The sequence below is a fragment of the Populus trichocarpa genome, chromosome 6, assembly GCF_000002775.5.
Source record: "Populus trichocarpa isolate Nisqually-1 chromosome 6, P.trichocarpa_v4.1, whole genome shotgun sequence".
Taxonomy (NCBI): domain Eukaryota; kingdom Viridiplantae; phylum Streptophyta; class Magnoliopsida; order Malpighiales; family Salicaceae; genus Populus; species Populus trichocarpa.
The window spans coordinates 22355619-22371621 of NC_037290.2; the positions used below are offsets into that span (position 1 = coordinate 22355619).

At 33.8% G+C, this 16003-nt stretch overlaps 1 protein-coding gene and 2 long non-coding RNA genes across 3 annotated transcripts; 2 read left to right on the plus strand and 1 right to left on the minus strand.

Annotated features, from left to right (window-relative positions):
* Positions 1-1469: 1469 nt before the first annotated feature.
* On the plus strand, positions 1470-9148 carry LOC7492281 (3beta-hydroxysteroid-dehydrogenase/decarboxylase). The gene is made up of 13 exons (XM_002308473.4): positions 1470-1646; positions 1744-1991; positions 2081-2170; positions 2272-2405; positions 2504-2674; positions 3259-3384; positions 4578-4657; positions 5402-5600; positions 6308-6413; positions 7037-7211; positions 7617-7773; positions 8305-8371; positions 8732-9148. The coding sequence occupies exons 2-13, from the start codon at positions 1760-1762 to the stop codon at positions 8875-8877; spliced, it is 1683 nt and encodes a 560-aa protein (XP_002308509.2). The 5' UTR covers positions 1470-1646; positions 1744-1759; the 3' UTR covers positions 8878-9148.
* A 563-nt stretch (positions 9149-9711) lies between these two features.
* LOC112327968 (uncharacterized) lies at positions 9712-10786 on the minus strand. Its single transcript, XR_002982497.2, has 2 exons — positions 10640-10786; positions 9712-10550 (listed from the first exon to the last, which is right to left on the minus strand). It is a non-coding gene; the product is annotated as an uncharacterized LOC112327968 (long non-coding RNA).
* Positions 9848-11169, plus strand: LOC112327967 (uncharacterized). Its single transcript, XR_002982496.2, has 2 exons — positions 9848-10004; positions 10518-11169. It is a non-coding gene; the product is annotated as an uncharacterized LOC112327967 (long non-coding RNA).
* The last annotated feature ends 4834 nt before the right edge of the window (positions 11170-16003 follow it).

Below are 16003 nucleotides of genomic sequence, written 5' to 3' on the forward strand. Positions count from 1 at the left end.
AACGCCTTAATATTGCTTTCAACATTCCATGAAAATGTTTGCTCATCGATCGTCTCTCAAGATTGTTGTAAATCATATTTATTTTCTCTATTCTTCCCTTTAAACGCAATAAAGAACGAGGATATTGTAATTATTTTTTTGATATTAATATTTTCATCTAGGGGTGATCATTTTCGGTTCGGTTTGGTTTTTATCAAAAAAAATAACCAAATCGAATTTTTTTATATAAAAAAACCGAAACCGAACCCGAACCAAACCGATCGGTTTCTGTTCGGTTTTTTAGGACAAAAACCGGTTCAAACCGGTTTGGCTCGGTTTTTTCTGTTTGACTTGTTTTTTTTTTCGGTTTGGGTTCGATTCGGTTTTTTTAGTTTTAGGCTTATAAAACCGAACTGAACCGACCGGTTTTTTCCAAATTTTAATCGGTTTTTTTTCACGGTTCGATTTTTTCGGTTATTTTTTTTCCGGTTTTCTCAGTTTTTTGGTTTTTTTACTCACTCCTATTTTTAGTATCACTTGATCCTTCAATATCTTGAAACAATAAGCAAAGAATATTAAAAGTATATCTGTATATTTCTAAGTCACTCCATGCATGCAATATCACTTGGCAATTATCATGCCACAATGTAGGCTATTGGATTATGTCTATGTAGCTCCTTTATCAACCTCAAAATATGCCTCCAAATGACATGCATCAATACTAGTCAATATTTTAAATGTTTTTTCCTTAAAACGTGTCTAACAACACCTCTATTGAAAAATTGATGAGTCATTACTGTTTTTATCATTATTATATTAAGAAATAAATTTAGTAAGATAAATTATATTCTCTTATTAATATATACTAATTATAAATATAATATCAAACAAAATATATGGCAGCTTTATTGAGAATCATGGATATTTAATATATATATCTAATTAAATTAAATAATTAACTTTAAATTAGTTCTCAAGCAATAAAACATATAAAAATCTGAAAAAACACCAACAATAAAAGCTTTTTATTGGACTAATATTGACATTAAAATACAAGAGTTAGAAGAGCAGTCGCAGATAAGATTAGATATCCCGATAATTTACTTATTGTGTTATAAAAAATTATCTTATATTTCAATAAGTTAACTAATTACTCGGAAATTAATAGTTGTGAAAATTAATTATAATTTAATAAAACAAATTACTTGTCATGTTATAAAAGGAAAGTACTTTATTTAAGTAATAAAACATTCATTTTTAAGTGATTATGAACTAAAAAGTACAAGCACCGTAAACTTTATCTAATTAATTTCGTAAACTTGAAGCATTATAATTATAGTCCTTTCAAATAACCATAACGAACAACTATGTAATTGATTGTAAATGTATTGTCTCCAAAATATGTCTAGAGGCTATAATTGAATTCTTCTAAAAAAAGTCAATAAATAGATTCAAGAAACGATACGACGTCGTCGGAGATTTTGTTTTCCGTTGGAGAGCCCATAAAAGAATAAACCATTAAAACAAAATAGAAATCGGCTGGCAGGAATCGGAGATTCCCTCAATCTTGCTCCCCTCCTCCTCCCTGTCTAATTATTTTACTATATAGCAAACCTTTCAAACCCAGATCCCAATCAAGCATCAGCAATCGCAGGAGAGACTGAAAGGTCAGCCACCAACGTCACTTCCTATGCTCTTTAAAATTTAGCAGATACTGAATCCGCATTGTAGCAATGTTTTGATTTTCCTTTTTTTTACTTGCAGGAGGTCTGTATCGATAATGTCAGGGGAGGAGAGATGGTGTGTGGTGACTGGAGGCAGGGGATTTGCAGCCCGCCATTTAGTAGAAATGCTAATTCAATACGACTTGTTTTCTGTTCGTATAGCCGATTTGGAACCCCAAATTACCCTCTCCACGGAGGAGCAAAATGGAGCCCTCGGTCACGCCTTGAAATCTGGCCGTGCTAACTATGTCTCCGCCGATCTCCGTGACAAACCTCAAGTACTCAAAGGTTACATAACCACCATCTCGATTGATTTTTAGCTAATTAAGTAATTTCAAGCAATCTTTTTATTTTTATTTTTATTTTGGTTTTTTCAGTTATTGAAGGAGCTGAAGTCGTGTTCCACATGGCAGCTCCTAATTCGTCTGTTAATAGCCAACAGCTTCACTACTCTGTCAACGTTCAAGGTTAATACCTCTTTTTTTTGCTGCCTTGAGTTTGATTTATGAAGTTCCTGGTTTATTTTATTTTATTTATTAGGTCCCCCCCGCCCCTGTAATTTATGTAGGAACAAAGAATGTAATTGATGCATGTGTGGAGCTAAAAGTGAAGAGGCTTATCTATACAAGCTCAGCTAGTGTGGTTTTTGATGGAATTCATGGAATCATTAATGGAGATGAGTCATTGCCTTATACAGATAAGGTATTGGCAATACTGGTATTGTTCGGTTGAATTTGATCTGGGATTAATGAATTGTTTAGTGGAGATGAATCTTTTTCTTCTTCTTTAAACTGTTTCAGCCTCTCGATTCGTATTCAGCGACTAAAGCAGAAGGTGAGGCTGCGATTCTCAAGGCCAATGGTACTAATGGACTGTTGACATGTAGTTTACGGCCTAGCAGCATATTCGGCCCTGGAGATAGGTTGTTTGTTCCATCTTTGGTTGCTGCTGCAAGGGCTGGGAAATCTAAGGTAAATATTTCTTTTAAGTAAAAATGTGATGTAACTTATTAGGATTTTTAAGAGATAACGTGTGTGTGCAGCCATGCACAGTGCTTTTGAAGATGATCACTAAGTACTACAAAATTCATGGATTGTTTCTGAATATCTGTTGGTTACAGGTTTCTATGAACTTATTAAATGTCTTCTTATAGTGCTAGTCGTTGGAGTGGAAGAAATAAGTGTGCTCTAAATGAAAAGTCAATGTAGCTTTGAAGGAGGTTGAACTTTTATTGAATACTTTTTCATGCTAGTTTCCTGCAGTCAGATTATCAGTTTGGATGGCTAATAAAGTTATGTTGACCTGAATTCTTATTGAAAACCATGCTAATATATTAGATATGATTTGCAAAATTTTATTCTAGACCAAAAATTGATGTCCATAGCCATCAAATTATGTTCCATACTCTCTTTTGCTTTAGCCATCTGCCATGCACATATTTAAGTTACTTTTATTCCCCGTTGCTGCAGTTCTATGCAGTTACTGATGCATATGTGGTATGTTTCTTTCATTACATCCAATGCTCATCTTTCTTCCTTTATTATTGTTTGAGCAGTTCATGATTGGTGACGGCAATAACATCTACGATTTCACATATGTTGAAAATGTGGCACATGCCCACATATGTGCCGATCGAGCTCTAGCATCAGAACAAGAGGTTGCAGAGAAAGCGGCTGGGCAGGTGCCATCTTTTTCTGCTTTTCCATTTTTCTTTCAATAACATGTGTGCACGCCATTAACTTTTCTTGTTATCTCTTCTATTCAGATCAATTGTTGTATATAACTAAAGGATTGCAAGAACAAAGTTTGAGTCAGGAGATTATTTAATTTTCAATAATTCTATTTCTTATCTGCGAAGAGTACACTTGCTGCTTATAACTTCTATCTCGCGTTTGAGTCCTGCAATCGTATTCTAGTTTTGTAAGTTCATTCCATGCATGAATTGACAGAAAGACACTAGTTTGGTTGGTACTTGCATGCAAGATTATATTCACAATTTTAGTTGGAGATGCTCTGGCCAGTGAGATTTCATACACACTGCAAATGGGACAGATATCAATATTTATTTGGCTTAAGAAAATCAGGTGAAGATAATTGGTCCTTGTCTAGCTGTGTGCAGATAGTATCAGTTCATTTTCTGCAAGTCACATGGCAGAGATACATTAATAAGGAAGATGGATGGCATGACTAAGAGAGAATACAAGGTAGATTTGGTCAACTAATTTCTCTGTTGAAACCAGGCCTAAGAAGACAATAGCCACATTTGTCCATGAGGACCATGACAGCATATTCTTGATACGCAAGCCTCTACCTTGGCTGACAAGCCAAAACTTTTAAACCTTCCTGTGTCAAAGTTGGACTGAAAGTGGCGAAGTCACCTTGAAGGCTTGAACCTTCCTGGTCACTTTGATTCAGGAAGACATAAAGATCGAAGTGCATCATCTGCATCTCACCCTTTGTCATGTAGGAAATTGATATGTAGGATGTCATGCAAAGCCATATGAAGTCCTTGAGAGAGCCCTTTACCTGTAGTCTAAAGGAAATCCCCTTTTAACTTCTAATTCATATGCTGTGTGATGGCATGAAGAGAAATAATATCTTCTCGATGCTTTAGCATGTTAGCTTTAACAAGAACTTGTGCGACTGCGACATGGTTCATATCAATCCAGATTCTGAAATGCTTCAGAAAATGCTGGAAAACAGAATAAGTGAGAAGGTTCTTGAGGGAAATTGGGAGAAGGTCCTGATTATTCCATGATGTATTGCTTTCTATTTTTTTCTCTTAAATCAGGGCAGTGTCATGCTTTGAAACTGTTATTTTCATGCTGACGTGATCCGGAGATTGTTTATAGCTAAACTAGATTAGATTTGCAGGCATATTTTATAACCAACATGGAGCCCATAAAGTTTTGGGAATTTACATCACTTATATTGGAAGGCCTTGGCTATGAGAGGTACTCCTTTTCTCTTAACTCTTTTCATTCGCCAGTTGTGTCCAAATGCTTATTTATATCTCATAGTTTGATCAAATTACTCAGTTGTTACTAAGTGTTTGCTTTTCCTTTCCTCTCTTCCTAGTTTTGTTATCCTGATTTTTAACTGTTTCTCTCTCTAGTTTTCAACAAATAAGATGATTTATGTTTTTGCCTTGGCCATTGTGCACATTTCTTTCCTTCTGAACCTCCACATTGGTCATATCCAGTCGAGCCTTCCTTGTCTTGTATTAGGGTGTTGATTTTAAGTCAGTCTAGAATCATATGGCATGCTTCTTAGATGCAACCTATTTCATATTATTAAAAATAGATATGGCACATTGTAATTGAATGTAATGTAATAAAGGAAGGAGATGCTACTTCTTTTCTTCTCCATCCATTCGGTTGCATGAGATTTCAGTACCTTCTTCCCAACATAGCATAGCATTCTGTATGTTTTTTTTAAATAAACAACTGTTATTGTTTTTTTTGAGTTGGGGGAAGGAAGTAGGAATAAAGTATTTTCTCTCTTTTAATTATGAAAATAGAATTTCTTCATAAACAATGCAATAATAAATGTTTCATTTTAATTCATTATGTCTCCTTGTATGCAGGAAATTAGAAACAAAAATCATTGTCTCCTTGTATGCAGGAAGCTAGAAACAAAAATCATTTATGTATTTGCTAGTCCACAATTTCTGCTATCTGAATTGTTGTAGTTTGCAGACCAAGAATAAAGATTCCCGCCTTTGCTGTGATGCCGATTGCACAAGTGATAGAGTGGATATATAAGATATTTGGCCCATATGGGATGAAAGTTCCGCAGCTGATACCTTCAAGAATTAGACTACTCTCATGCAGCAGATCTTTTAATTGTTCAAAAGCAAAGGATAGACTTGGTTATGCACCTATTGTACCACTTGAGGTTTTCCAACATCCCATGACAATTTGCTTTTCTGCATGACATGATCTAGAATTATTTGGTAGTTTTCACAAACTTTTGTTGAGATTTGCTACACCTTCCGAATAGTTTATACAGAACCTTAATTAGATGTTGCTATAAAAAATTAGATTTAAACCCTGCATTAAGTGTTAAATGTTTCCATTCTAGTTTCTCAGTTTCTCTTACAACATTGTTATAGTAAGTTTAAACACTTCGAATAGTTATTCTAACTAGTTTGAAAGTCCATCGCAAGAAAAAATATTTTTATATGTTTTGGGCATTCTGAGTTGTTCAGATTTTGTAACACCATCTTACCTGTCAGCACAGCTCTCTCTCAAACCTGAATGTCAATCGATAAATGCTTTTATCCTTACTAGCTGCTCAGATCCCATTGTCACTGTTGTTGCAGTCAATGTAAATGCTTTGTACTGTTATTCTAACTTGCTTGAAGGTCCACAGATACATTATTCTTATTATGTTTTGTGCATTTTGAATAGTTCAGATTTTGTAACACAATCTTAGTGGTCAGTACAGCACGCTCTCTAACTTGAATGTAGATTGGATGAATGCTTTTACCAACCAACAAACATAAACACCAATTCAAAATGCATGCTATACTACCTTTTTTAATTCCACTACAATTGGATTGGTAATTTTTCTTGTGGTAATGTGATTATGATTTTTTGCAGGAAGGCTTAAAAAGGACGCTTGAGTCATATCCTCACTTAAGGGCTGAAAATCAACCTAAAAGAGAAGGGCCATCTAAAGCCTCCATATGTCTCGGAAGTGGAAAGGGTACAAGTCATCAATTTCTGTTCTTCGTCATATTTTTCATGTCTGGCTCTGCAGGATTTTAGCTCCCTGAAAGCATTTTTACACTATGCTGTTGAATGCCGAGTTCTATATAGAACTGAAATCGACCAGAAACTTGTGTACGAATCACCCATTGCATGCTTATAATGCTGGCTGCATTTTTATGGATGCTGAACTGTTGAAAACATTAAACAATGCAACTGGGAACATTGAAAATAGAAAAAGTTTGTGCCGAACCATGGATTTGGTATTTTAACAAGTGATTGTAGGTCACAAAAGATGAAAGGATTGAGGGGTTTGAGCTGGTTTCCACATGCCTGAAAACGATAGAATTGGGCATTTCATTTTTCTTTCACTTCAAGGTAACTTGATGAATTTAACATGCAGAATAGGAATGTTAGCAATTGAAAGTTGTGGGGACATCATACCATGCATATTTTTTTTTGGTGTGGAACAAGTTGATATCAGTCTTTCCCTTTAGCTAGTTATCTCAACACTCATCTCTCTCTCTCTCCCCCCCCCCCCCCCCCCCCCTTTCTCTGTGGATGTGTGTGAACTTTACCATGTATTGGAACTAATATATTTTCGGCTGTTGCCATTTTCAGTTGCTGATACACTACTTTGGAAGGATAAAAAGCAGACATTGATAACATTGTTAGTTCTGGTTGCAATTTACTACAACTTCATTGCATCTCAGTCCACCATTGTTACTGCTGCTTCAAAGCTTCTCTTGGTGGTATCAGTCTTCTTGTTCATCCATGGAAATTTACCAGAGAAAGTGTATGCATGCCTGTGTTCCTTTTTCACTTGTCAATAAGCCAATCTTTTGTTTCTTAAAGAAGCATTTTTTTATCACTTAAGAATATGATATCTATAAGCTACATCCTGAATCCAAAGGTCCAAGTGTTTTACATGTGGTGCCAGTGGTTCCTTGCATGTGGTTCTTATCACATTTATCTTTTCTGGGAACAAATTTTCCACTATTAAAGAATATAATGAAACATGTGAAGTTTTGGGTTTTCAACATCATAATCTATAAGCTGAAAATTCAAAAAATTGCTTGCTCGAATTTCAAACACCAAGCATGTCCTAAATCTTCTGATACAGCGGGGGACTGACAGAAGGTCACTGCTCTTTAATCGAGGAACATCAGTTCTGTATAGTAAAATTTTCTTTTTGGTGCAGGTTTGGATATACAATTGAAAAAATTCCCATGTCATATTTCAACTTGTCAGAGGAGAGGTCGCACCAAACTGCCCTTTCAGTGGCTTCATCATGGAATGCTGCTGTTAATGTTTTAAAATCTCTTTGCAAGGGAAATGACTGGTCATTATTCTTCCAGGTATTCACTGTTCCTTACAGGTTTCTTATTACAAGTCTTATTCTGTAGTGTAGTAAATTCATATTTGGATTTGCACATTCTTTTCTTAGTTCAGAAACTGTTGTACATCTGCATGCTAGTTCTGAACAGGGTTTGCATGTACAGAATGCAAAGATACTAAACTGATAATGTAAGAATAGATGCTTTCATGTAATGAAAGCTTTCGTCCGATACTTGATACTGCTAAATGACAATTTCTTGCTTGAGAGATCGTTACTTTATCGAACATGTAAAATAACAAGCCCTACCGCCTGATTGCTGTAGCTATGAGCTCCTACATTGGAATTGAATCTTGCATTATTTAACTAAATGCATTAATTATGTAATTTTGTTCTTTAAGTTACAGCAGAAATAAGTTCTGTTACAAATTTTATTGTGCTTTTGAAGTGCTTGATTTTACCTATTCAAAGATTTGGGTAGTTTAGCCATTCTTGTTTAAAAGTTGGGATGCCATGTGCCATTTGCTAAGGTTTTTCATTTGCAATGGAACAGGTGGTGATATCACTATTGATTCTTAGCTTCCTTGGAGCCATTTCATTTCAGACCTTATTTATTATAGGTACGCTCTCTGCTGTTCTTGTATGGGCATAAATATGCAGATATGCAATTTTCCTTCTTTCAATTTTCAACCCTATAACCTTGTGGCAGTTACATCAAGACTAATACTTTAAATTGAAAAGAGCAAGCCATGCCAAAAGTTTTGACATGACCTCTTACCTGTTATAACTGTCTTTAAGTACAATTTAATCAGAATTCTGCTTGCCCCATTTAATTATATTCCAGATGCAGCCTTTTTACCTGAGTTTCTTCTTGTCCTGCTCCGACTACCATTATATGTTTAATTTTTTAATGTCTTTTTTCTTTAATAACAGCAGTCAGTTTGAATAAGTGTGGTTTTGTGCTCCGTTTATTATTGCAGGACTTCCTGTTGCTTTTGCTGCATTCTATTTGTATGAGAAAAACGAACAAGCAATTGATTCTATGTTTTTGGAAGCTCTCTCTTTGGGTTGCAAAATGAAATCTGACATCACCAAAAAGGTACTTGGTTCCAAGAAGAAAGATTGATGGCTGACTTCCATTTTTTCATCCGCATGCTTGTATTGTGTCTGGTACCGACTGGACTCTTTCACTTGGTAGTTTGATTTTGAAATGTGGGGGTTGTCATACGGTTTTGGGTTAGATGCAATTCTGCTCATGTTTGTCTATAGAGAATCCTTTGTGGAAATAAGCTACTCCTGTTTTGTTTTATAACTTGAATTATACATGGGAGCTGACATGTATGTTATTCTACCCTGATTTTTCTTTTTGATTAACATGCAATTTTTCTTTGTTTTAATGGAAACTGCATCAAAACTTGTTCCAGAAATTTTTATTCTTCAATTTTGAAGAATATGTTGCGGTAGTGTGTCTCTTCTACGTTGTTCCATACAGTTTGCCTGCATGTTAAACAGCATGATTCTTGAGCATGGAACATCCCTCAAGTCTTGGCTTAGAGCTTCTTTCTTCTTTAATCTTAAGCACGGACAAAGGGAAACTTTTTTTTGGTACATAAAATGGAATGGTAGGTAAGTTATCCATTAAAACACACTGGCAAAATGACGAATCTTTGAGCACGGCCAACCAAACACCGCAGCTAAGGAGCCGAGTTTTGCTAAAAAAAAAATTGATTTTTTTTTTTTTTTAATATGTTGATGATAATAATAAATTTAAAAAAATAAATAAAATATATTATTTTGATATGTTTTAAAATTAAAAAATATCAAATAAGCTCTAAAACAAGATGTGAATTGAGTTTAAAAAATATTTATTTTTTTACTTTAAATTATTTTTTTTTGTATTTTTAGATATTTTGATGTGGTGATATTTTAAAAAAAAAATAATTTAAAAAATAAAAAATACTTTAAAAATAAATAATTATCATATATTTGGGGTGTGATATGATAAAAAATTAAAAGTACAGGGGCACTAGTTGTTTTTTGTCTTAAAAAAAACCCTCCATTCATAAAATCGAGCCCAGGCCTATGAATATGCTACGTAAAGTAACAAAGCAGACGGCTCTCCTTCTTGAAACCGCAGAGTTTAACAAATAACAAGTGCCTCTCTCTCTCTCTCTCTCTCTCTCTCTGTATCCAGTGAAGTCGCAGAAGAGAAACCAAACAAAGCAGTTTGTCAGCACATGAAAGCATGGTTTTGTAAGCAAGTTGTTAAATCATCTCCTTTTTTTTCTTGCTTCTGGGCTGCCTCTCGCCTTTTAGTTTTGGTCTTGCTTAAAGAATCAGAAGAATTCATCAAGATACAATTAAGATACTTCATATATTCTCGGTCAAATGTATTATTTGTTTTGTACTTTTAGGAATCTATTACGCCAATAACTTCAGTTTTGCACCCACACACACACACACAAAAAAAAAAAAAACCATTTAAGGCCACCAGTAACATGAGTGTTTTAGAAAAAAAAAAAGTAGTTCTTGTTTTTGCTGTTTAGTTTAAGCTTTGCATGAATTTCGTGCTGTGCATGCATGATTGTGGATTTTGCAGGATGAAAAACGTGAATGATTTTCGTTTCTAATTAATCATGGCAGCTAGGGATGCTTATTCTACTTCCAAGATTTTAAATGATGTAAATATTGAGAGCTGGATTGTGTGGGAAAATAGCATAGAACTTGTTATCTTGTGTCATGACTCGCATATTGCTCTTGATGAAGATGAACCTGATAAGCCAACTGATGGAACTTCGCCTGAAGAAAAAGCCAAATGTGAGAGATGGGAGAGAAGTAATCGTTGACGCCTCATGATTATGAGATCCAAGATCTGCAGAAACATTTACCTTTTAGATAAATCTCGCACAGCTAAACAAATGCTTGCTGCATTTGAAGAGTTTATACTACTCAACTGACCCTTCTCAAAGAGCCCACAAGTTTTTCACAGGCTATTCAACACCCACAGTGGCGTGCTGTCATGCAGCATGAACTTAATGCTTTACAGGCCAATAACACTTGGAGCTTAGTCACATTACCACCTTATAAACAGCCCATTGGATGCAAGTGGGTATATAAGATCAAGCTGAAGGCTGATGGGACCGTAGAAAGATACAAAGCCAGGTTGGTGTCCAAGGGATACGATCAGATAGAGAGCATTGAGTTACAAAAATGGTCACAATTAATTTGTGTCTTGATTAGTGTTGCTTCCTTGCTAGGTTCGTATTTGCATCAATTAGATATTAACAATGTCTTCTTGCATGGTGATCTCACTGAAGAGGTATACATGTCTTTATCTCCTAGTTTAGGACGAAAAGGGGAGAATCATGTTTGCAAACTTCACAAATCACTATATGGCTTAAAACATGCATCTAGACAATGACAATGGTTTATCAAGCTGTCATCAGCACTCAAAGATGCTGGATTTCATAATCAGCTGGCAGACATGTTTACTAAACCATTAAGCTCCACTCAATTTGGAGTCTTGCTTCATAAGTTGGGTGTCATTAACATACACTCCCAACTCCCAACTTGAGGGGGGGAGTGTTATAGGAAATTAGTCAAGCAAATCAAGCCAAATAACTTGTCAATCATGACAATTAATGCAGATCAATCTCCCGTTATTGTTTCCTGCTTGTACACAATCAAGCTTGATCATTGGCAATAGAGTAGGATTTAGTACAATGTCAACAATATATATATATATATATATATATATATATATATGTTGTAATCCCTGTTTCTTAATACGACATTAATAGACTTTCTGCATATCAAAATCGTTTTAAGATGGTTATGAAGGAAGAGAAGATAAAGGTGCCTTCGATGTTAAAGAAGTTGTTGAGTATGAGACTTGATGATAGGCAGGATGATCTGCGATATATCGCACGGTGAACAATGAGTTAAAATCCAACCCAATTATATTCATTAACACCACTGTTAGATCTTAACAGGAAGCTTCAGTTTAAACCAAAAAGTATACTCTTCTTTGTAGTAGCTGGGCCATTGGCTAGTCATGGTGTTAGAACTTCGTACTCTTAAACTATTGGGCTCAGCCCCCTTAAACTCTCGATGAACGACTGCACGTTAATTTAATTTTCTGGTCAACCATCATCAATCATCCAGGAGATGATCCAAGAACAAATTGAGGAACGACTACGTGTTTTGCAGGTCAATTTAGAGGAACAAAAAAGGAGAAATTAGGAGTAAATACATGCATACTTGGCTACGAATTATATAATTAAGATATTTGTTTAGAATATTGTTAAACAAAATTATCATGAGTTTTTGCAATGTAATTAAGATATTTATATGGATGACATGGAAAAATTAGCATGTGCTAATTACATCAAAACGATTGTTTTGGGTAATCAAAACCATGAACTTCATTTTAATCAATGATTGGGCTCCTTCGTCTACATTCCCCTAATTAGTTACGGCATTAATTAGGTTTTGACCTCTCGGTTAGTCAAGCAAGGCAAAGACTGTTCTTATTTTCTTTTCCTTTTAAGAACATCAAATGAATATAAAAAACTTCTACCACGTACGTAAATGGTTCCAAATTTCAAACAAATAAATAAAAAAGGGTTAAAAAACTTCTACCACGTAAGTTTAATTCCAAATTAATATCATGTTCTTGATATTATTAAATATAAAAGTAGAACCCATCAAGAGTGCTTACCTTGAACCACAAGAATTCCACCGAGCAAAGCCTTTTTAACCAAGTAATCTCTTTCAAGTTATTACCTAAACTACTAAAAGTCTGTGCTAATAAAATCTTTGAAGATAATATTTCTTCTTCTTCTTATATTACTCAATACAATCCATTCAATCATCTTTTTTGTTAAAATTAAAGAACCCGTTGTTTCGTATTTCGTATTGTAGTAACTATTATTTTTTAAAGTTTTTTTATTAATTTAAAAATATATCAAAATAATAAGAAAATATCTAAAAAAAATATTTTAAACAAAAAAATATTTTGAAATGAAAAAATATGTAAAAGTTTTTAGGAGTTTATTTTAGATTTCATGTTTTTTGCACAGTAAATTAACAAGTTTGAAATACTTTTTTAGGTCAAATTAAGTACCTACAAATATTACAATGATTAATTAAGAAATGTCTTTTACTATTTAACGAAAATTAGGGAGGATTGTTCGGCATGTTCTTACTTGTGGAAAATTAACAATATTTAAGCATAAAAGGTCATATGTCCAGTTTTGAATTTTTTTTTTCCAAAACGTTGAACAGCTACTTAATTTCGAAATGTATTCAAATGTTTTTTTAATATAGAAAAAAGCATTTTTTGTCATAACTACTCTCTCTATTTTCAATTTTTATGTCCTATATATTATTTTAAAGCAAGTTAAACGTGTCTTACGTATGTTTTTTGTAGAGGAGAAAAAAAGGTGTAGAGAAATTCAAAGGGATTAAAAATTAAAAATATTGTTTTGTAAATTTAAAAAAAGAAACGAAATTTTTTTTTTTAATTTTTATAAACACAATGGACACTCCATTAATTCTGATGCAAGAAGGCAAAACATCAATCACCATGCATGAAAGTTGGTCCAAAATATGATATTCTCGAAACATTGAAGAAGAAGAAGTTGACATTATTTGGGCGAGATGATATCATTTCAATTTTTAATTCCTTGTTTTAAATCCAGATAAGATTGAACAAAAGAAATTAATTAATTTCGCAGTTGGTATGAATTAATTTCTGGAGTATCTTGCAGGCGTTGAACAACAAAAGATAGAGAAAAAGTCCCAGGTCTTGTTCAACAACTAAACGGGGTTGGTTAATTAAAAAAACTTGTATTGTTCAACTAAAACACGAGGTCGACCAATCTCCCTCTAGGTCACGAAATACATATATAACTTGCTGAGGAAAAATAAAAACATTTATTTGGAAAATAAATTTTCTTTTTGGTAAATGATCGTGCTAATGAAAACTAGAGCAGATATTATTATTATTATTATTATTATTAGCGTAGAAAATGTATGGAAAAACAAAGTATATTTTCCAATATTTCCTCGTAAATCAAACATAGATCAGGAAAATAAACCCACCGAATTGGGATTTCGGGATGGGTGGTTGGAATAATTACTAGCAACACTCCTAATCCTTTGACAATATCGGTAAAAAATATTAAAAATCTATAGTCAAATGAAGCCAAAAGAAAGTTGCTGAATTACCAACTTATTTAATTTAATGCCATGAGGTCTCCACCGCATAAAGCATGGTTTTTTTTTTTTTTTCAAATAGTCAGCAGAAGAATCAGAACTCAAAATGGTTTATAAATCAGGGGTTCTCGTCAAGTTTCAAAGAGACTGGATGGCGTATTGGAGTCTCAGTCTCTCCGTTTTCCTCTACCCCTGTGAGCAAACTTAGCTGACTCCGACGTCTGCTCGAGGTTTCTGATTCCAGCAGCCAACCATTTTCTTTGTTCATTTTCCAAGCAAAAGTTCAACAAACGAGAAAAAAAATAATAAAAACAAAGTACAGACAAAAAGACATTCTTGGACGGTTGGAAGGATCCACTTGCAAATTAACATGCGCCATCCACTGAGGTTGGATCCCATTGTCGTATTGGACTGCGCCATGTTCCTGCCACCGTTTGCTGTGCTCATGTACATTTTCATAGAATTACACAAAAACAAAATCTCATTTTGTTTGCTACTATATATAGTAGTTTCTTTTCAGGAAGTGTTTGCTGTCGTAATAGTGTTTGTTATTTATTTTAAAATATATTAAAACATTTTTTTATTTTTTAACATTTATTTTTAATATTAATATATCAAAACAACTCAAAATTATAAAAAAAATATCTAAAACTTTTTAAAAAGCATGACTCCACCATAACACCCGGCGCGCGGTTGTTAGTTTCAAAGCTGTTCTGGGTGTGTGCAGCGAGGATGAACCTTGGCGTAAAGGTGGAGGTGAAATTTACATTGTAATTAATGAAGAATATTCTTCGAAGATTTTTATAATTAAGTCTATGAAAAATAATAATAATCAATCAATATACAGAGAGAAAAACATTAATTATAACGCATGCTTAAATTACAAATGGATGCCTATTGTCAAATTTCGACTGAGATATCCAGCCGTACGTGATCTCGTCTTGCTTTCCGGTCGACAAGATTAACTAACTTTGACGAGAGACTAACGAGGTTAACGAATTCGAAACTCAAGAAGACAACTACTTTCTCGAATAATAATAATAATAATAATAATAATAATAATACGAAGAACATTCTTGAAGGATTGGACCATTTCCAGAATGAATGCGGAAATGCACTAATTACCTAAGGTTTTAGAGCAAAGTATTTAACATCACCGCCGTATTTCCCTGCTTCATATCATATGGCGTTTGGTCCTTCATTAATTTCCCTTTAAAACTGGCTCTTAAAATAATAATGGTATACATATATAAAGAAAAAGATAACACAAAGGTGACATCGCCCATCAGAATATGGAGTGAGTGGCTTCACTTTCGGTTGATAAAGAATTGATTTTTTATATATTTATATAATAATCTATTTATTTTGTAATTATTATCATGAAACTTGGAATTCAGGCGAGTTTGATGAACACCATAATGTAAGTTCAAACGCTAAAATAGTTATTACTATAGAATTTAGAATTTAAATGAGTTTGATCCTCCTAGTGTAGCTCAACACTAATTTATATTTGATAGAAAATGTTGCGCGTTTTACACTTACATATCTAGAGTGATTCTTGTTGCACCTAGCTATGTTGTTGTGATATAAGTTTAAAACACCTTTACAAATAGGATTAATCAAATATAAATATGTCACTTCAATAATACATAGGACTCAAACACGAGACCTCAAGCTAAATGAATTTTTATTTATCATTTAAACTAACCTCTTGAAAAATATCGCTATTGGAAAATTATTAAATATAAATAGACACATCGATAAAAAAAATTTATCAATAAATTATAGTGAATTTTTTATTAAATATACCGTCGCAGTATCTATTGGTAAACACTATGGCTGAGAACTTGCGTATTGCCCGCAGTGTTTCAACTGTCAAATGCTCTTAATCGGTTCCGAGCACTCAAACTCTGGAGTTCAAGGCGATTTTAGACCAACGAGTTCAAGCTCAAACGGCTCATCTTGCTATTGATTATGAACGACCCAGTGCTAGGATGACTGAACTCCGCCGATTGGTAATGAAAATGAGATCA